Raw genomic sequence first — 21,598 nt, 5'->3', positions numbered from 1 at the left:
CGCCGGACTTATGGTGCTTCTCTTAATTGATGGACGATAAGTTAGCAGAGTGAGTTTAACTTTACTCATCGAGTCCGTAAACATCATTGTCAAAAGGGTGGTGGACCATGTTTTTTTTTCTCTTTTTCCTTTTACATTTTTCTAGCCTCAAACAACAAAGATATTAGATGCTTTTATTTGCCTCCCGTGTGACACCATATCAAAGATTTATTGTTGTTTTTAAGTCATCAAAGGTTAGCTAGCTACAAAGAAGACAACGAGATGCCGTATTGTCCCGTGGAACGAGAACAAGTTTTGTTCCCTCGACATTTGATTTGGGGTTATGACTCATCAAAGAGTCGACGAAAGTGCATCCTTGAAATGACAACAACGCTTTTATGAGGAGGGCCCTTATTGCCTTATTTTAGGCTATGTCTAAATTAGCGTGACTATTATATATTCGATATTGTGTCGTACGGCAAATTGCCATTCGTTCATATTCCTCAGAGTTAACTTCTAGTGAATGATATAGACAGTTCCTGTTTCACATAAACACATAGTCATAAATTAACTTTCGATCGACTACCTTATAACACCACTGAATCATGCTCTAGCATTATGCCACGTGAGAGATTGACATTCTTCTGCATATTGTAAAATTTTCATTATGTCAGGACATACTCGTGACAAAGCCAATATCGACTAATTCGATAGATTACCTTTTCTTTTGTATTTATATCTCATAATCTATTTGGATAATATAGAGTAGACTCATTTGATCACAATTGAAATTTCATGGAAATGTATTTCACTCATGGTCAAGCAGATAATTAGAAAGGCACTATTTATTAGTCATGATATGAAACCACAAAGGCAATGCACAACTCAATTGCCTTAATTTAATTATTAAAAAAAATGAAAATTTCTCCACTTTAATGCAAGGGATATGTCTTCTAGCAATCCTAAGAGCACGACTCCACACAAGCTCCAATCTTCTTCACGTCCACTCCAACTTTCTTGGTATCTACATTAGTTCAAATATGAAACAAGAAATTAAAAAGCCACTCACATCAAAATTGAAATTGAATTTTCTTTTAGCAAAAGCATATATTGAAGTCCAACGAAATGAAATGATTTAGTATGCAACTATCCTCTCATAATTAAAATATAACAATGAAACGCTAACAAAGAAAAAAGATTATACAATTACTTTCTTGGTTTTATGGATCTAATAAGAAGTAATGTTTTATCTTCAATCTCAATGCAAAGATTATTACGACATGACAGTGCTTTGATGCTGGGGATGTCAAAGAGTCTTCTAGTTTGTCACACCTCGATTCACAAGAACAAGAGCATGACACGCCCGTCCTTCCACCAAAAGATGCAATCTTAACATAACTAAAATTCAGCCTAATATCAATATATATACATCCACATATATATATTTGACAAAAATGGCATTTAGTTACAATATCATAATATTTTTATAATCCACCAAACTAGAATATATACCTTTTCCAAAGACTAACTCACAAATTTATCAACTATATACAAGTTATACCAAAAGTCCCCGTCACAAAAAGTCCTCCCCGAAACAGACGCTCACGCCTACTTGCGACTCGCTAAAGAATCTGAAAAACAAGTAAATGAAATGAGTGAGCTATTACAGCTCAGTGAGTAACACATTTCTTCTAAACGGATCGAGAAATCACTATGCACAACAAAAACACAATCATAACTCACTTTAACATAATATATAATCATAACTCAAATATCGAAAATATCAATAATCCAGTCCATCAGTCAATCTTATAAAACATGTATCAATGGTCTATTCCATTGATTAAATTTACCAAACCACACATCGATGGTTCATTCCATCGACCAAACTCAAATCACATGTTAATGGTCCACTCCATTGACCAAATGGTTACGTGTAACGTCCGTAACAAGATGACCAAGATTCCCCATTTGCAAAGTCTCCACCTATTATTAGTTGGTGGCTTGGCCCATAAGAATATCCTAGACTAGTTTGCGCATATTCACACACCCCTCAGGGTTTACAGAGACATTGAGCATTAACCATCAATCACTAAATCCAATAATTCAACATTAAAACGAAAGTCATATCTCAACCGAAGTAGTCTTCAAAATCTTTTAAGATTCTTTCATAAAGAGTTTCACAAAACATTTTCAAACAACCATTCAAATTGAATTTGAAATATCTCCATCTGTCAAACAATAAATTGGTAGTAATAGCTCGATCCTATTTTATGGAACAAAATATGCTTTTTATCAACTCATAGAATATATAGTTCACTATGTTTTTCAAAACATGAGTCTAAAATACAAAAAATAAATAATGTCACTCATTTGGGAAAAGTCAAAAATTAATTACAATGGTAACTTTAGTCCGCGCACTCGAATTCCTAACAAGTAATTGAAAAACAATATTAAAAGACAAAGTAAAACGATATTCTAATGAATGACTCGACTATACTAGCTTATTTTTCAATAAAACAATACATGTACGTTACAAAAAGCCCGCCTTTAGCAGCAACCTATTGTTGTCCGCTAGGCCCGGCCCGCACGCTAAACTTCATCACGCCATAACTTCCTCTACAAAATTCCGTTTCAAACCATCTTATAGTCCTTACAAAGCCCTCTTGAGGTACTACAACAACCCCAACTCAGCCATCCCAAAACATCTCCGAAAATGGCTAAAAATCATACCTAAAGCTACTATTCGCTATAGTTCCATAATGCGCCCCCAACTTGAAAATTCCATTCCGGATAAATTGTAAATTCAAATCACAATCCGTAAAATGTTATAGCTTCACAATATCCTAAAATACCATTTCTACAAAAATATACAGCTTAACGATTCAAAAATCGGATTTCGCTGCACAAATATCCAAGAAACCCGAATTTTGAGCTCTAATTGCGATGATTCATTCAAATAGACAATTGAAGGCTTTGATCACTTACTGGCATTGCAAAATGAAGTTGAGTCAGCTTGATGAAGTGTCTGGATCGTGAACGCGGCAAATTTTTTTCTCTTTTTCCCTTTTTTTGTCTCTCCTCTCCCCTATTTCTTTCTTTCTCTTGTTTCGTTTCTGCCCAAGCCCTCCCTCTCTCCTCTTTAAAAACAGCCAAAGCTTCAGCTTGTTTTGTTGACTTTTCAAACCCTCCCCTCTTTTTTTTTCAAAGCTCATATATCACTTCCCAATGCATTTGGTAATGCATATAAATGGCAAAAAGTCAATCGCACACAACACTCCACAGTGCACCTTACATGCCTAAGATGCTACATCAATGCTGATGGATGACCACGATATCAAAGTTGCCACCAACATTATTAAGCCCATTCTTTTGGATGTCATTACTTCCATGGCTATTCCTACCTAAACTATTTGTAGCCTCTCTTTCAATGAGTCTTGACAGCTTTGTGATCTAGTGTAGTGATGTGTTAAGATGAACAAGTATAGCACCTTCATATACTTAGAAATTCATTCAATTTGATCAATGAGCATGTGACTACAAGGTTGGAAGAGGATAAAATCTATGTCTTTTATTTAATGTGGGTATGCTCCATATACCATTCAATCGAGTGATATCGATTTTTCACTGAATTTCGAGGTCCAATAAAATAATGACAATAAGTTGCCACCTGTTGTAAGAATTTCTTCTTATGTGCAAGTACTTGTCAAATTTAAGACGGTGATGATAAGTTGCTACCTATTGTAAGAATTTCTTTTTATGTTCAAGTACTTATCAAATTTAATCTCATCAACGAGCTTATTTCTAAAGGGCCCTAATTTCATTTAATGAGCATGTGACTATAAGGTATGAAGAGGATAAATTCTATCATTTTCATTTAAAGCGGGTATGCTCGATATACCATTCAATTGAATAATATCAAAGTTTTACCAAATTTCAAGGTCCAGTAAAAAATGACCATAAGTTGCCATCTATTGTAAGAATTTCTTCTTTTGTGCGAGTACATGTCAAATTTAATCTCATCAATAAATTTATTTCTAAAGGGCCCTAATCCATGGAAGCCCTCTTTGAGGAAGTCCATCAAGCGAGTAGCCCGTGGAAGCCCCTTTGAGGAAGTCCATCAAGCGAGTAGAGAAAGGTTTTTCTCTTTTTTGGCTTTTGAGTCCTTGGCACATCACCTTATTCTTTGAACACTATATCATATGCATGGAGAACTAAATTAAATTGATTTTACAAAACTAGGACTTTATGGATAGAGGCCCAGAAAATAACATTGCATTTGTTCCCTGATTTGATAAGACGCACGTCAATTCTTTTTTTGTTTTGTATTCACACTGTGAAAGTCTTAACATTAAGTAGATTTTCCTTATTTAATACTAAGTGATGAGCCAAACGAGGCAGTGTATCAGATCTGAAACGGGGCAAAATGAAGTGGAGAGGCGGCTGCAGTTACCACCCTAATCAATGTGATCTCATCTCTTCAACTACGGTAATAACCCACATACGTAAGGGCAAGAGACAGTAATGATCGGGACACAAACGATCAATCATTATAGTGGAAACTTCATCCTTGACGATGTTGATGCTTAATCGGAAATTGCACTGCCAATTAAACAAAGAGAATCGGACTTTTCACATATCATAATGAATTAATAACCAAATGGCAAACCTTATCTAATCATACAGATCAAGAACAAAGAAGATCTAATTGTTAGGGCTCGACGAAAAGGAGAACTCAATGCTGTGCGACTCTGCATTGGTGCTTGCTTGGTGGGTCTTTCTTATGGGCTCATCCAAATGTATCCGCAGACTCGAGAGCCGATCCTTATCTGAAGAAGATGATGGGTGATCGGACATTGGCGAGATAGGAAGGCTTTTGCCATTACTAGCTTGGTGCTTGTGACCCATGGTTGATGGTGGCGAAGATGGTGATGATGTGGAGGAGCCATCTCCTCCGAGCCCAGCCATCTTGAGCTGCCTGCTCCTCTCTTTGGCTTCCTTGTGCCAATTCTTTAGGGCCTTGGCCATTTGGTCCTCGAAGATTGCCTTCTTCATGTGTGACCCCATCTGTGTGAGTATAGTTTGGGGCATTTGAGCTTGTGCCGACTCTTGCTTATTTTGCAATCAGAGTTGAAAAAAGAAAGAAAATGACCTCTATTTGATTCATGTCAGACTGTCATCAACCCATCTATAATGCCCATCTAAAAATTTAAGGTCGATGTACTGAGGTGTTGTTAGCTATTTAGATAGTTGAAACCCCACGTAATCAACTAACTCTTTCCAAAATATTTGCAAATTCTCACCTAAGGTAGAGGATAAGAAAAGGACATGGATGTCTATAAGAAAAGGTTTCATGGTAGAACTCACTTGGGTGACTAGAGCATAGAGAGGGAAGGTGATGTAGCTGCACAAGAATTGAAGTGCCAACCCAAGAAGAACCCTAGTCAAAATAGCTCCCACGTTCTCATGGAAGCATGATCTCCACCCGAACTCCGACTGCATCAATCCATGTCGCGATGTCCATTAGCATCATATATCGCACCATAATTTCCGAATCAGGGGGATTCATTTAAAACACCACTGATGAAAAACCAACAGAAAAAAAAAAAATGGCAAAATGGAATCAGATCATGAGAAAAAATTCATACCCAAGTCCATAAGAAAAATGCCATCTGGAAGGCGTTCTGCAATGATCGAAAGACAACTGGAGTTAGATGTTTCGAGTTTGAGGACGAATCGAATCAAAAATGATCTGTATCCGGGAAAAAAGAAGGGATAACATGTTTTTGTTAACGGGGCAATACCCATTATTTCCACAGCAGAAAACACTGTGTTTACATACCTGAAATAAAGTGAAATGGATCAAAAGAAGACACCACTGAGGCCGATTAAACCAGAAGAACTTGTCGTGTGGCTCGACAAGTGGAGCTCCTTTGACTACACTGGTCCTGTCCTGGATATCTTGAGCCATTTCCATGATGATCACTTGAAGCTTTGTGCCCACTGAAAGAATTATCTGGCAACCCACCAAAAAACCAAAACAAGAAGAAGAAAAGTATCGTGATACTTCAGTATGTACCGTACGCCAACCTGATCATAATGTATGAAATGCATCAGAACGTGTTAACATGTGCCCGAAAGATTGTCGCAAATAATTGATTCAGATATTCACAAAGTACCAAAGGGTCTCGCATACATGCGAGAGGTGAATTAAAAGAATTGGGATCACAAAATATAAATTTTTTTCTGAATGAAGTTTGAATGTTTGAGGCGAGATTGATCCAACGATCTTTTTTTTCCTTCTTAGTTGAAGTAGGCAAAGAAGTGGGCTATGCATGAACTTACGAGAAGTGGAGCCAACGATAGCCAGGTGAGCGCGTACAATTCTGAAAAGATTAACACAAGGAGATCCATTTTAGAAGATGAAGAAACAAGGATTCATCGCAGAAGCCTGCGAACTAGAGCTGAAGAACTCACTGTATACGTTCAGCAGCAGGAACAGAATAGCGAAGATCCACAGTGGGAAGCTGCAACGTGGAACGAAAATTGAAAAGGAGAAATCAGCTTCCGATCAAAATGTCAGTGCATGTTGCTGCTGCAATAGTAACATTTCAATTTTCTTCACCGAGAGAAGAAGCACCTGATTCCCACGACGGCCTTAAAATCATCTTCCATAGACCTCTTGATGTACTTGTGAAAATTGAATTTGCTATTAGGAGCCAGATGGGCCTGCGCTGGTTTCCCACAGAAGGCAAATGATAAGTGCGATTTCTCATTTCAATGCAAACGATAAAAAGTATAACAACGAGCCATGAAGACTACTTTCATGCACAGGTATTTGGCACAGGCTTAGTAAAATTTCCCCACTCTAAACTCACGTTGATGAAGCCATGGCGCATCGTCAAGTAGTCGACCTTCGATACCGATCCGGAAAATTGCCTAAAGAAAGCAACCTGGTGATGAGGATTTGAGGGTCAGTCATGAACAGAGTGAGGGCCAAATCGACGAACCTGAGCCGATAAATAAGACTAGAATGGACTAAGAGGCCGTGTTGAAACAAAACCGCTGTGCTTTGCAATGTAAGGAATTTAAATTTAAGGACTATGACCACATACATGGGAAGATAATGCAAGACTTACGATCCATTTGATTCCAGGGACTTTTGAGAAGCCGGAGTGACGCATCACAAAAGAAGTCTGATGAGTGAATCGGAATCTCTCCGGATCTGGAAATTGTAGCAGGACCGTGCCATTACCATTTGACAACAATGTTATAATTATGATTAACGAAACTACAGTTTCGGGTTCAATCGAAAGGGAGAGGATTAGTTAGGATCAATCACCATGAGTATATATGTATTCCAGAGATGAGCTTTCTGCTTCCCAAGCCTTCCACTTCTTCGTCTGATCAACGTACAAAACCAAAATTTCATGAGGACTTTTGTGAAATCGTTTAATCTGAACTTTTGTGGACTGGGAAATGGGCGATGATCCGATCGAGCCCATTCACAACAGTGATCCATCGGCCGGCTCCTTTGAGGGCTTTTTTGGGCCCAAGAAGTTTATGGGCTAATTAAGAAAAAGTAAACAACAGTGTGACTATAACAAGGATTGTGAATTGCCCTTGCACTTGCACGTGCACACATACAGGGTAGAGACTTGTGCCAAGTACATGTACTAATTTGCTACATCGTCCCTAAATTAAGAGGATCGGCATCCAATATCGCATAGCATCGCAATTTATAATAAACATAAGTCTAAAATGCTAACCATTTTATACTTTATATACAGAAATATTTAGATAGATCCAAGATCGGGTGCGTTAAGTACTTAGTTAACGTCTAATTTAGTGAAGTCCATATTATTCCCGTGTGCCTCTTGCACCTGATCTCAGGTCAAATGCCGTCGCCGTTGAACAGCGAAAACCCAGGCCTCGGATCATAATAATTGGCCAATAACAGGTAAACTTATAGACCATGATGCAGCAAGAACAAACGCATCGTTCTTAAGAACTTGCGATGAAGGAAGAGACTCACTTTGGCCCTCGCTAGTGCCATCGTGACGACGCTGTAGAGAACGTGAAAGACGGCCAGGACAAAAATGAAGATGTGCAGCTGATGCAGCCCTGACGGAGAGATCAACGATATCTTCCCCTGTTTTCAAATCCCATCAAAATCAACGTCTTAAGAACAAGAACAAGAACAGAACAGTGACCACAAAACTGTCAAAAGAGTCTTATTAGTTTGGGAGGATGTCGTACGTGCTTGGAGCAGTAATCGTCCGAGGTGGAAGCCGCTAAAGATCGGCGCCACATCATGTCCGTGGCGAGGGAAAGAAGCTTTCTCTTGTCATGATCATGGTCGTGGTCATGATCGTCATCGTCGTCCTTGTTTCCGTGATTGAACTCGCACGGAAGCATGGTTTTGCCATAACTAGCAGGGATGCATATCTTTGAAAGGACGCCTGTACTCACGGTGAGCACTAGAGATATGAAACCTAGCAGCATAAGCTCTGCACATCCAAATTATCAAAGCCCGTTGGTCTCGAACACGAAAATTCCATAGTCAAGCACAATATGCATTGTTGAAATTTATTTTATCGATTGACATGACATTACATATGATATAGACTATAAAGCGATGGAATTGTGATGTTATACCGGCTTTAATTTTCTCCAATGCTTCCATCATGGCCTTCTTCTGATTCTTCTTGAACCACTGCCATCACCAGTTCAGCACAGAATGAGAATTCCATGACGACAGTAAAGAAATTTCTTGTACAATGCTAACGCTGTAAGTACAATATACTTTGGCCAGAAAATGAATGCATTGTTCGATGAAGACGGATAGAACAATGAAGACCGCGCACACGGTGGCGATCGCCCACGTCGGCGACTCTTGCAACAACTGGCCTCCTGCAGCACCTGCCATGGCCTGAATTCTCTCTACACCAATGCTTGTGTCCGACTGATTGAGACCGACGAACTCAATTCTTTCCTTGTCTCGAAGAGAAGAAAGCAAGAGAGATTATGGGACTTGAGAGAGCAAGAGCGATGATGTGCTGTTTCGAATTCCAATCAGGCGAACGAGAATATAAGCATTCGGAGCACGTATTTGGGGACAGAAGAGGGAATAAAATTATGCACACTTTCGTTGTAGGTTGTCCGAGAACGAAGATCGTTCGACGTTGACTTGAATTCCAGCTCCATCTGCGGTGGGATGCTCGTTTTTGTCTACTTTGCGTTTCGAAAGTTATTGCAAATCAAATGACTTTGGCGGTGACAATAATTATCAAGTCAATGAATAAACATGAACAGGGGTCCTGGTTAAACATGTCGATTCTTGGAATTGTGCAAAGCATATGTCTAACCAACTGGAAGCAAACTTCCAACGGAGATTTCTAGCGATAATCCAGTAATCCGACACCTAACCTAGATGCATTTCTTATTTTAACATACTAGTGCCCGTACGACTCGTCCTCCCAATTGGAGAAAAGGTTTTTCTTCCCTTACCCCAAGGAAAATTTTCAAATTTTACATCTTATAGTTCAAACGAGGCAATTTTAAGACATACTTAGGTTTATATCAATTTAGTGAATAAACATGAACCGATTCAAGACTCGAGAATTGAACTATTCTTTTATTTTACTTGAGAATAATGCTATGAATAGTTTATATATAGTTATTAAGACAAATCCAAAGTCTAGGAGTTACGCCTAGCTGATCAATAGATAAAAGACAAATGAGTAATTTTTTTTAAAAAAAAAAATATATATATATATTAAAATTGGAAGTTTTGTTGAAATCACCTTTCCGCGTATCTAAATTGTCAACCACGTGCTTCATCCAACCACAGAAAAGATAATGAGCTTTCTGAAAAATAATCAGCTCAAGAGTACTCTTTTCTTTGCAACATCAATTTTTTTCAAAAAAAAATTTAACTTTTATCTCCCTTTGTTACATAAAAATAAATATTCTAAAAAATCGCCTCTATCAATTAAAATAATTAGTTAATTAAAAATATTTTCATCATTGATAATAATCTATAATTAAAAAATTGCATGCATGCATGGTGAGAATATTTTCCGTCGGTTTATTTTTATAAGTGATGTAGTCGGTATTTTAAAAAATATATATTGAATTATTTATTTTTCTTAAAACAAATTAGGAAAAAAATGGAGAAAACAAAAGCTCTTGCCTAGGTAGCGTGGCCCCCAAATAACAAGTGACATTGAAGAAAATGAAACTCCAGTCCAGTTTGCACATCGAACTCATCGAAACCAGAGGAGATCATCTCTCTCTCCCTCTCTTCTCTCATCGTTGATCTCGTCTTGACTGAGCTCTCATCGTTGATCTCGTCTTGACTGAGCTGAACTCCTCTCTCTCTCTCTACAAGCAGACACAGGCACGCATCCTTAGTCGCGCCTGGCTACAATGGCTGCAGTCTCGTGCCCGTCGAGGCCAATGAGCAAACCTGCAGACGGCTTCTCATTCGGTAAGTCCTCTCCTGCATTTCGTCACTCTTGACTTCTTCAACCTCGAAACGTCCTCGAATGCCGTCGGTCATCTGGGTCTAACGAGTGCCTTTTGGAACCGCAATCTATCCTCGTGCTCCTTCGGTGGCGTCATTGCCGTTGTTATTTCCATTAAATGAATGCGATCTGCTCAAACGTGGCTCCCCCGCGAAACTGCTCTAGTCATTGGGATTCTTCCCTAGGAAATAGTTGGACATGATCATCTTAAGGAGGGAGGGAGGGAGGGAGGGAGAGGGGTAGAGAGAGAGAGAGTTGACTATTTTGCTGTGGCAGTCCTTTTCATGCCCTCTTGGTGGCGCAGCCAAGATCAAAGTTGGATGAATAACCTATTTCCAGGTTTAGAATCACTGAACCATTCGATGAATTTGGTGTTGTCGGCCAGACAAATGGTGGGTACCTTACTGGTCATTCGCTTGCTAATTGTGTTTTGAACGTCAGGTGTTTGTTATTTTGTCGTTGATGTAAAGCGCTCTCCGTTCTGTTGTAATACTCTTTTACACGGTCGTCCTCACCGTCCTCGCCGTCTTTAAATAGCATGTTCTGATTTTTTTTCGTAGGGACGTCTCCGAAGACACCAAACCAATTTCTCGGGAGACCAGGCTGCAAGAATCTATCGTTCGCTTCAAATTATGCAGGCAAAGTGAAAGTCTGCACTTCTCGGAAAATCACTGTTCAGGCTAGGTATGATTTGATTTCTGGCTTCCTGCAATTTCATGCTCCCCAATCTCAGTTTCTCTCCTGTGGTCAATGATTGCTTGCTGGAGTCCAACTATGTTGCATAGCCATTTGATATCACCTGATGACTATTGAATCAATATACACAAGTAACCTGTGGTGAATATGGGTGTTGATAAAGCACGTAAAGTAATCTGCGCACTTTAGGTGCTTGTCAAAAGACCACGAATCTAAACTCATTCTGAACTTGTCATGCTTAGCTACATACTCTACATCTATGACTTTTCCTGTGACTTTCTTTCGCATTAATTAGGCACGTGGTAAATGTTAACTCTTTTGCACCAAGCAACCTCTTCCAAAGAGGGGACTGAAATGTTATGGCACGAGAGAGTAATGTTCTAACTTTCTGTCTTTTTCACCAAAGCAACCAAATTACATATTGGGCCAAAATTTAATGATTATTTGTGTCAATATCTCAATAGATAAAAGTTCAATTTCATTGGATGAGCCAACTTGCAACTATAGAACGTAGTATAAAAGTCTTACAAGCCAACTTGGAACTATAGAATGTAGTATAAAGTCTTACAAATTCAAGATTGCTTTGTCAATCGAAGATATATACCCGTAGAAGCTTGAAAGGGAAACTGCAGCTTTTAATAGAATGGATGAGAGAGAGCATTTCGAACAATTAAGTACACAGACCAACTAATCACCTAAAACCTGCACAAGGAAGTGGAGTGGAGTCGAAGATGATGTGTCTGCTCTAATTCTACGCTCAAACAAGGTGCTCATCTAAGCATTCAAGGGAACTGAGACAATCGTTGGTTATCACTCGGAAGAAAAACAGGTAGTTGACCACCCCTCTGGGATCTACCCTGCTGATAATAATTTGATGTTGACCCTCTTTCCCAGTTAGGAGCCACAATCCCACTCCCCATTCCTCTGTTTGGTTGTTCATTCACGATAGGGCCGTCGAAGAATATGGATCGACCAGTGTATACAAGCTTGGACCCTGGTATCTGTGACGAGCCAACACCTTTAGACAATGATATGAACCCCCCTGCTTCTAGTTCTCGATCCCCATACACCGAAGATTTAGTGCTCTCGGCTGCACCCAAGTTTTTCCTACCAGGATGCTGGGGCACATTCATGTGGAGAGAATTTTCATTTCCTTCACTTTGTTTGGCCGACCGTGGAGACTGGGATGCTGATGACCGATATATTGGGTTGAAGTGATCTCGGTTCGCAATTCGATTGTCAAAAGGAGAAGTGGTTAGATTAGAGAGGTGAGGACTGCTCATGTTGCTAAGGCTGTGACCACAGGTTTCGGTATCTTCCCTACTAGTCCGGCTCAGTCGATATGAACTTTTGGCTCGTGACATCCCTGCTCTAGCATTTCTATCGTGAAACCCTAAGTCAGAAGTGACCAGGCTACTTCTTCCACTTATGTTGCTGCTGGATAAGTGGTCAGCATTATATGGATGATGTCGAGAACTTACGGGATGTAGAACGGACGAAGATGCTCTCGCTTTAGCACCTGCGTCAATTGCCTCCTTAGAGTCTAACTTTGCAAGCTTCCATGCACTTATGCGAACAGATCGTTGGGGCATCTTTCTCCCCTTGTCTGAAGGTTGTGTAGCATCTGGATCAGTTGTCGAGGGGAGGCATCCTGGCTCCAAGTGTGGAATGATTTCATCCTGCTTAACGAAACAAGGGGAAATATATTCAGCCAAAACAGTCAGCATGGTCCACAACAAAGATTCTAGCTCCATCTGCATACACGCAGGTGCATAGGAAGCAGCATTTGACATTTAACCAAATTTTAGATCTAACATCGCCTTTATTTTTTGAACCAGACACAATAATTTTGAAATCCTATTATTTATGGATATGGGGAAAACAAATTTGGACACGGTATTAGCTAGGGATGTGCAAAATACCCGGAAACCACTTGGACCGCCCGAAATCGGACCGGAACCGCCCAGAACCAGCGGTTCTTAAGGGAACTGGTCCGGTTCCCGGTTTCAATTTATGGGAACCGGTGGATACCGGTCCGGTTCTCGGTTCCATGGGCGGATCCGCTCGCCCACCCGGACCGGACCGGAACCTTTTTAATATTAAAAAAAAATTACTAAAAGAAACTCCAAATCTCATCTCACTCCCTTTAGGGATGTGCAAAATACCCTGGAACCGCCCGGACCGTATTTGTAAATTTGTTGCGTTTACTTCTCCTGTCGTCCGCATCTCCACGTACTTAAATTTGGTTTTTCTTTATTTGGCTTGCTTTGATATCACGTGGTCATTCTATGTTGAAAACCAAAATTGTTTCGCGTCAAGATCGGTTCCATGGATCCATCCGAGAACCGGACCACTGGTCCGGTTCTCAAGTGGATCCATGCAACAAGCGGGTGGATCTTGGTTCCAATTTTTCGGAACCGGTCATTAGCAAGCGGTTCCTAGTTCTAGGTCGGGAACCGCCCGCCCGGACCATGCACACCCCTAGTATTAGCTTTACATTGAAGTTCTCTCCTAGTACACATGCTTTTCTAAATTCCTCCGGGCAAGCGCAACAAATTGTTGCGCATTAACTGCTTTAAGTGCATCTGCATACTGAATAACTTGTACCTGGTTAAGACTCTGCAGATCACCTCCTTCAGATGGTCCAGGTGCTTCACTCTGTGTTCTCATTGCAACTACATACTCATATGTCGTTATACCCTGCACAAAGTAAATAAGTATACTAAAATGCCGATTGAAAGAATGTTGGCCAGGAGGAGGCATAGTTTTTTTTTTAAAAATAAGAATAAATAAAGGAAGAGGCATGGTTCATCGCCAAACCTTTCTAATTAAAATCATGTGAAAGATGAATAAATCTCCAAGATGGACAGTGGCCAGACAAGAAACAGCAATACATAGGGTCTGCAAGGAAAGAATCCATGATATAGCACTATCATCTCCATAACTAATTGTGTTGAGTAAAGCAAGTTGCTCAGAGGTCATCCTCAATTTCCGGATCGTGAGCAGCAGAGAAGTACACCAGAGAGTCTCTGACATGACTCAACCAAAGCACACACAAAAAGTGCGACCTAAAGAACCATGCGTACTTTTTTTTTTTTTTTTTTTTGATCGGAGAACCATGCGTACTTCAAATAAACAATAATGCATGAAAAGCATGAGAGAGTCGTCAACTGACCAAGTGATACCCACTTTTTCATTCAGATAGCCAAACTTATGCTATTATAATGAAGAGGTAAATGAAAGGAAACAACATACCACCACAATGACAATGGGAATCCGTGTGAATCGAACTCCAAGCTTGTCAATTATCTGATCTTCAGTGCCCTTTCTATCAACGAAGCACCGGACAAGGACAGCAACTCCCACACCAAATTCAACAACAAGCTGATGAAGATAAAGGCCCAAGCAAATGAATCAGTCCATTTAAGAAATGTAATTAAGGAAATGTGACTAGGAGGAGAAAACTAACATATTTGTAGGTAAATTGATGTTATGGATAGTTGGCAAGGAACGGAAACTCACCCAAATAAGGCTTACAGCCATGAGACACACAAAGGTGACATAGTTTTTCCTTCCCACACAATTAGTCAACCACTGAAAAGAAGATGCAATACAGTCAGACACTCCCCAACACATAAAAGCTAACATGAGCATAACATCCCAAAACACAAGTGCAAATGATGGTAAGAAATGCAGCTTTAAGGGACTTGATCCTTTTTGGTGTAGGATCCTAATTCAATTTCCATCAACTAGGTCTTTTCTGTTTTATTAAGTCCTTATTATGCTTTAGGTTAGAAAATAGTCGCATGCCAATCACGTGACTTTTAATGAGCTCCAGCCGTTGAGTCTAGAAGTTCTTACTTTAGATGGTGGGCTGAGATTGTCTTTCTTCTGTAAGCCTAGTATATACTGGTCATTAAGGCCCTGTTTGGCAACGTGCCAAACAGAATCGATTCTAATTTTTGTTTCCGTAATCGTTTAGGACGAGAATCGCGTTTGGTAAAAAAATTTGTTCCCAGAATCGCCGGAGAAGATTTGAGAATAAATAAAAAGTTGATTCTCGCGTCCGAGAATCAAAAAGAGAATCAACACAATAAAACTCTTCTTCTTTCCTTCCGCCATCCCGCGACACCACCCCGCCGCCGTCCGCCGCCACCGGTCGCCGGCCGTCGATCCGGCGAGCTCGCGGAGGCTCGCCCAACCACCGACGAGGCTTGGCCTCGCCGGGGAGCATGGGCGAGGCCCGCCGCCATCGGCCGGGCTCGCCTAGCCTAACCGGTGGCCGGCGAGCCTCGCCCAACCCGGCGAGGCTCGCCCGCCACCGGCCGAGCTCGCCTAGCCGGCCGTGGCCGAGCGAGCCTCGCCCGCCTCGGCGATGCCCGCCGTCCACCGGCGAGGCTCGGGCGACGAGGGCCTCGCCAAGGGCCCGACGCTCGGTGAGGTCGCCGGCGACCGGCCACAAGAAGAAGAAGAAAAATAGGATAAAAGGAAAAAAAAAAAAAAAGAAGGAAAAAAAGTAGAAAAATTATTTAAAAATTTAAAAAAAATAATTTGGAACAGAATCAATGAACACGTTATCAAACGCAATTCTATTCCATAATTAGAAATTTTAGACAGTTATCAAACACGTTGTTTTACTCGAATCGGTTAAGGAACAGGTAATAAAAATAACCATTTCTTGTCAGAATCAGTTCCCGGGAACAGAATCAAAAATAACCATTTCTTGTCAAAATCAGTTCCCGGGAACAGAATCATTACCAAATGCACCTTATTCTCTTTGTAATTAGTTTTTTTCTTCATTCAATAAACATCATTTGTTTTTATAACCCTAGAATATTTCTCAGTTCCAGCTTCAATTCAACTCTAATTTAGCCCCGTTTTTTTGTTCTTTTTGCTATCTTTCATTTCTCCGACTACGACAACTTGTAAGGAATTTTCCCTCCATCACTTTTGCAATTATTCTTTTAGAGCCATCCCTTCGTTAATACATCCATGGAACTATACACGTTAATCAATAATCACCATTAGGCCATTCATGAGCGCACAGAACTTACTCGACAATGATGATCAAATCCATCAACACATTTGTCACATTTTCTGCAGTGTTTGCTAAACTTGCGTACCTGTGAGAAACAAAATGCAAGCTCTGGAGTAAGTCATTTGTCATTCTTCTTTCGGAATGAACCGCATAAAGCAGGGTAAATTCACCAAGAGGAATCGACAAACAGATTGAAATACTATTCATATGAACAGAAAATAGTGAATCACATGGGACTATGCGCTTTTGTATGAAAATCGAAACAGCAATAAAATGTCTGAAGAAGTACCAATCTACCTTTGCTGGGTTAAGCACAATAAAACAACGGCAATAATCAGGCCTTACCTGTCCAACGGGATCAGGCATAGAAATTGTTCATAAGAGGCAAGCATATGTTTTTATTCAGTGAAATGCTGTTGTTCATGAATTTTGCATTATAATCGTGTCAGTCAAGATACGCATTCCAATTCCCAATTGTCATATAATAAGACGAACGAACAAATGAACAAGGAGAAACGACCGCCATTTAGCTCCAAATTCATCTAACTGCAAGATCATCAAAAGACTCCAAGGAGACTGAAAAGACCTATAAGGTTTCCAACAAGAAAATGAGACCATAGCTAAACAAGTGATTCAAGTACCTCAAACTCTATAGAGGCAGGGCTACCAACTCAGTTCAAAATTCTGCAATTTTCGTATGTCTGCCTCCATATGTTGCACCAACGCATAAGCTTTCTATTATGGGAAACCCATCTTCCTAGTGCCTAGCCAGGTCCACATGTACAGGTGTTGAATTGTTGATCCAATTTCTAGAAACTTCAAGATTGATATTAGCTAGAAAAGACAAGAAAAATCCTTTAAAAAGAAAATCTAGCTTAGGCGGCAAAGAAAAGTGTAGAAGTTAGAAGAAGAGTGGCTAAATTACAATCTAGAATTTCCTAGATGAAGCCTAAGTAGACAGTATTCTTCACAAATCTAGAATGTTGTACTTAGTCGGTGAAGAACCCTATAAATACGAAAGAGGGAGGGAGCGTAGTAGACCAATAAAGGTAAGCAAGCTCCTCCCCTTCCCTTTGTACTACAATAACTAAATAAAGAACTTTTTTTTTCCCATTGTACTTCTCTTTTGCCACTCTCTTTTATACATTCCTATTATTACTCCTATTATTACTTTGCCCTTGCCCATTTTGTTCTCAGTTCTTTTGCTATCTTGAAAGTTCACACACAAAACACACTTGCCTACACATCAAACACACGCTTCCACAAACACCAACAAAAGGTAACCATAGGCTAGTGGAGCCATGAACCAGATTTCAGGATCTTACGTCGGCCTTGCATAAAGTGCAATATAAACCATCCTCGTCTCCTGTTTCTTCCTCCAAATGATCTTCATCCTTGCAGCAATCTTCCTTGACAAGGAAGCCACAGAAAAAACCCCCCAACATCGAATAGCAACTTGCATTATGACTACCAGATTCTTCTCCATTCCTCAGACCTGCTTCGCCAGACTCTTCCACTGAAACAGTATTTCCTGGTCATATATGAAGCTCATCTAAGAAAACGTAGGAAAGACCAAGTACATGTAGTGCTTCTCACACCAGCAAATTGAGTGACTCATTATTCAGCCTCTAGCAGAGACTAGAGTATAAAATTACCCCGAAACGTTCGTGTGTGCTGAGTTGGTCCAGAAAAAGAAGAGGACGGATTGGAAAGAAAATTCAGATTAATTAGTCTTATTACAGCTTAATAAGCAAGTTCTTTCCTGGATCATGATAACAACAATAAAACAACAAAAACTACACCAACCAGCTAAATCAGTTCCGCTATGTGATATGTACGCTGAAGTTCCCAAGATCCCAGGGTCAGAAGGATCGATGGCAGTGCATCGGACATACAGTATAAATACGGAGAGAGCCTAGAAGAAAAATGTTTATAACCGTGAGATATAAAAGCAGCAGCACATTCACACGAAACAGGAAAAAAGAGTCCAAGTGCACCTACCAACAATGAATAAACACCGAGCGCGACATATTCGTGTATGTCCTCCTTTCCAAGAAAGGGAGCAAAGAAGGCATAAAATGCCCCAGATAGCAAAATAAAACCTGTTATCGCCACCACCTGCAAACATCGATGAAGATGAATCAAGTATGGTAAAATGACGACCGCGGTGATCGGAACGCATCATGAAATTTCAGCCTTTCTAAAGATCATCGACGCCGTGATGACATCAGCACGACATGAAAAGCTTCTCTTCAGGAAAGTTAGCCGGATTCAAAACTGAACCCGATTCCCATAAATTAAACGAAGAACATTCAGGCAAAAAAAGTTCCCTGAAAATGGTTCGTACGGCTTGCGAAAGTGTTTTAAGAATTTCTGAATGGGGAACAGGGAATTTCATGTGAGAATTACTGTGGTGCTGCGAAAGGTTCAAATCGGAGAAAAATATTTTTCAGAAAAAGAATCTAAATTTGACTTTGAACAATCACGCGAAATTAGAGCTAGCAAATGGGTAGATCGGGTTAGGTATGAATTGGTCGAAAATTGGTTGACCCATATTTGACCCATTTAATCCGTTTTGACATATATTCTTATAGTATAAATCTAATGACCCATACCTGACCCGACCCGTACTCGACCCATACCCAACTCGACCCGTATTGCTAAAATCTATTAATATTCTAGGAAAACTCACTTTTACTATATGCTAATTGAATTAAAACTTCAAATTAAATTAAAAATAGTAAATAAAATAAAATAAGCTTTAAAAAACTATAAATTGAAATATTTATAAAAAATTAGACTATGCGCATGCTTCTCTTATTTGAAGTGAACATACCATTGAATAACTAAAAACTGTAACGTGAAAATTTTTTAACTAAACCTAAAAAAGCTCATTTTTATACAATACAATTTTGTTAACAATTTTTATGTAATACAAATTTAATGGAAAATTTTTATAATTATTTTTAAAATATTTTTAAAAAATTGAATTTTCAATTCTTTAAATATAATTTTTAATTATGTTTATTTTTTAAAATATAAATTTTATTTTTTAAAATATAATTTTTAATTTTTAATAATTATTTTTTCATTTTTCTTCTTCTTTGGCCAACCGCCGGCCACGACGACGACCAACGACCGGCCACGAGGTGAGATCGAGCTCGCCGGTGTCGGGCGGGGCTCGATCTCGCCGATCCAGCAAGGCCGAGGCCCCGCCCGACGCCGGCAAGCTCAAGTCTCGCCCAGATCCGGCTGGCAAGGTTCGAGCCTTGCCAATCGTCGGCGACTTGTCGGTGAGCTCAAGCCTCGCCTCGCTTTGTCGCCGGCTGCCGCCGGCCACCACCACCCACGCCACTACAAGGCTTTATTGAAATGGATTGACGACGAAACCATAATTCGGTCCGCATCGTTCACTGATCCACGAAAAAGCAAAAACTCCACACTCGACGGAACGCCAGACGAGGAAATGCGACATGCAATCGCTCACTGGCACAAGCAGTCGAGCGAGCGTGGAATGCATGGGAGTGCAGTTACCTGGGAGGGATCAGCGGGGAGTTCCCAGCCGTGACGCCTAGACATGGCTGGAACCGGGTCGGAGCACGCCTACCAAGAGCAGGCTCCGGCGAGTGCTTCGCGACCGAACCTTCTTTGTGCACCCAAAAGGAGAAGAGGAGAAAACGGGGAGAGAGAGAGAGAGAGAGAGGGGGAGAAAAATAGAATAGTGTTTTTTTTGGTAAAAAAAAAAAAAAAAATAGAATAGTGTTGGACCGTATTTTATTTAGTTTTAATGGTTTTATTTAATAAATGAATTTCTTTTCGGCAAAAAAAATAACTCATTTCTCCAAACGCTCTTCCTTCTTTTTTTCTCCCAATTTCTGGGTGGGCATCATTAGAGGAACGGTTCGATGCCAAGAAGCCGGCCCTAAAGTTTTTTGCTTCGTAGAAATTTTCCCACAGACTCATTTTATTTTACAAAAGATGATTAATTTACAAATTAATTTTTAAAAATATGATAACCCGTATTGCTTAAAGTTAGTCAAAGAAAAATGATTTTATTATCGATAATAATTTATGACTTAATATTTATGTGTATGATGAATTTTTCTTTCCATTAATTCATTGCAAGCTATTGCTTTTAAAAAAATATTTTTAAATAAATCATTTTTCATAAACAAGAAGGCCTTAATTTTTTTGAGTAACATGAATATCCGTGTCTCTTAACAAATTCATATGCGCAAACATACATTTTACCCTATTTGCCGCAAAAATTATGACTTTGAAGTCGAATTATTCCAAATATAAAATTTCCTTTTTATTAAATACCTTGAGAGTACTTTCCTATAAATGAAGTCCTATTGAGAAAGTTTGTGCAAATGCCACGCAATTTCTCGTTTTAGGTATCATTGATCAAACTAACGATCATCAAATTTCATTTTGCCTCGAGCATGAAGAAAGTGGGTGGTGATTGCGACATTTTTGGAGGTAATATCAAATTATCAATCTCGTATCATGCTTCGGTTGAATAACCAAAATCAGATTCCCCGTACCAATTCAGCCTATGTTCTTCTGCTTTCATGCTCTCCCTCTTTTCCTCTTTTTCCATTTTTTTTCATTTACGCAATTAGAATAGGGCAGGGAAAAATCGAAAAATTCAGAGATGGAAGTTCGTTATACATCGTGGAAGCCCTCTTTGAGGAAGTCCATCAAGCGAGTAGAGAAAGGTTTTTCTCTTTTTTTGGCTTTTGAGTCCTCGACACATTACCTTATTCTTTGAACACTATATCATATGCATGGAGAACTAAATTGAATTGATTTTACAAAACTAGGACTTTATGGATAGAGGCCCAGAAAATAACATTGCATTTGTTCCCTGATTTGATATGGCGTACGTCAATTCTTTTTTTTTGTTTTGTATTCACACTGTGAAAGAGTCTTAACATTAAGTAGATTTTCCTTATTTAATACAAAGTGATAAGCCAAACGAGGCAGCATATCAAATCTGAAACGAGGCAAAATGAATTGAAGAGGCGGCTGCTGTTACCGCCCTAATCAAAGTGATCTCGTCTCTTCAACTATGGTAATAACCTACATACGTAAGGGCAAGAAACAGTAGCGATTGGGACACAAACGATCAATCACTGTAGTGGAAACTTCATCCTTGACGATGTTAATGCTTAATCGGAAATTGCACTACCAATTAAACAGAGAGAATTGGACTTTTCACATATCATAATGAATTAATAACCGAATGCCAAACCTTATCTAATCATACAGATCAAGAACAAAGAAGATCTAATTGTTAGGGCTCGATGCTGAGCAACTCTGCTTTGGTGCTTGCTTGGTGGGTCTTTCTCAT

At 39.7% G+C, this 21,598-nt stretch overlaps 2 protein-coding genes across 2 annotated transcripts; both read right to left on the bottom strand.

The window, feature by feature from the left end:
• Positions 1–4,617: 4,617 nt before the first annotated feature.
• LOC104452135 (MLO protein homolog 1) lies at positions 4,618–8,908 on the bottom strand. Its single transcript, XM_039315561.1, has 14 exons — positions 8,786–8,908; positions 8,638–8,695; positions 8,239–8,489; positions 8,015–8,131; positions 7,322–7,382; positions 7,119–7,204; positions 6,858–6,932; positions 6,620–6,708; positions 6,457–6,506; positions 6,325–6,365; positions 5,822–5,995; positions 5,628–5,663; positions 5,347–5,475; positions 4,618–5,046 (listed from the first exon to the last, which is right to left on the bottom strand). The coding sequence occupies exons 1-14, from the start codon at positions 8,906–8,908 to the stop codon at positions 4,684–4,686; spliced, it is 1,653 nt and encodes a 550-aa protein (XP_039171495.1). The 3' UTR covers positions 4,618–4,683.
• A 2,772-nt stretch (positions 8,909–11,680) lies between these two features.
• Positions 11,681–19,929, bottom strand: LOC120286195 (protein S-acyltransferase 21-like). The gene is made up of 10 exons (XM_039314616.1): positions 19,777–19,929; positions 18,244–18,360; positions 18,049–18,157; positions 17,568–17,773; positions 16,259–16,327; positions 14,727–14,798; positions 14,460–14,588; positions 14,025–14,105; positions 13,812–13,904; positions 11,681–12,958 (listed from the first exon to the last, which is right to left on the bottom strand). The coding sequence occupies exons 1-10, from the start codon at positions 19,819–19,821 to the stop codon at positions 11,987–11,989; spliced, it is 1,893 nt and encodes a 630-aa protein (XP_039170550.1). The 5' UTR covers positions 19,822–19,929; the 3' UTR covers positions 11,681–11,986.
• Between the last annotated feature and the right edge of the window lie 1,669 nt (positions 19,930–21,598).

This window comes from Eucalyptus grandis, chromosome 6 (genome assembly GCF_016545825.1).
Source record: "Eucalyptus grandis isolate ANBG69807.140 chromosome 6, ASM1654582v1, whole genome shotgun sequence".
NCBI classification, from domain to species: domain Eukaryota; kingdom Viridiplantae; phylum Streptophyta; class Magnoliopsida; order Myrtales; family Myrtaceae; genus Eucalyptus; species Eucalyptus grandis.
This window is presented reverse-complemented; position numbering and strand designations above follow the sequence as displayed.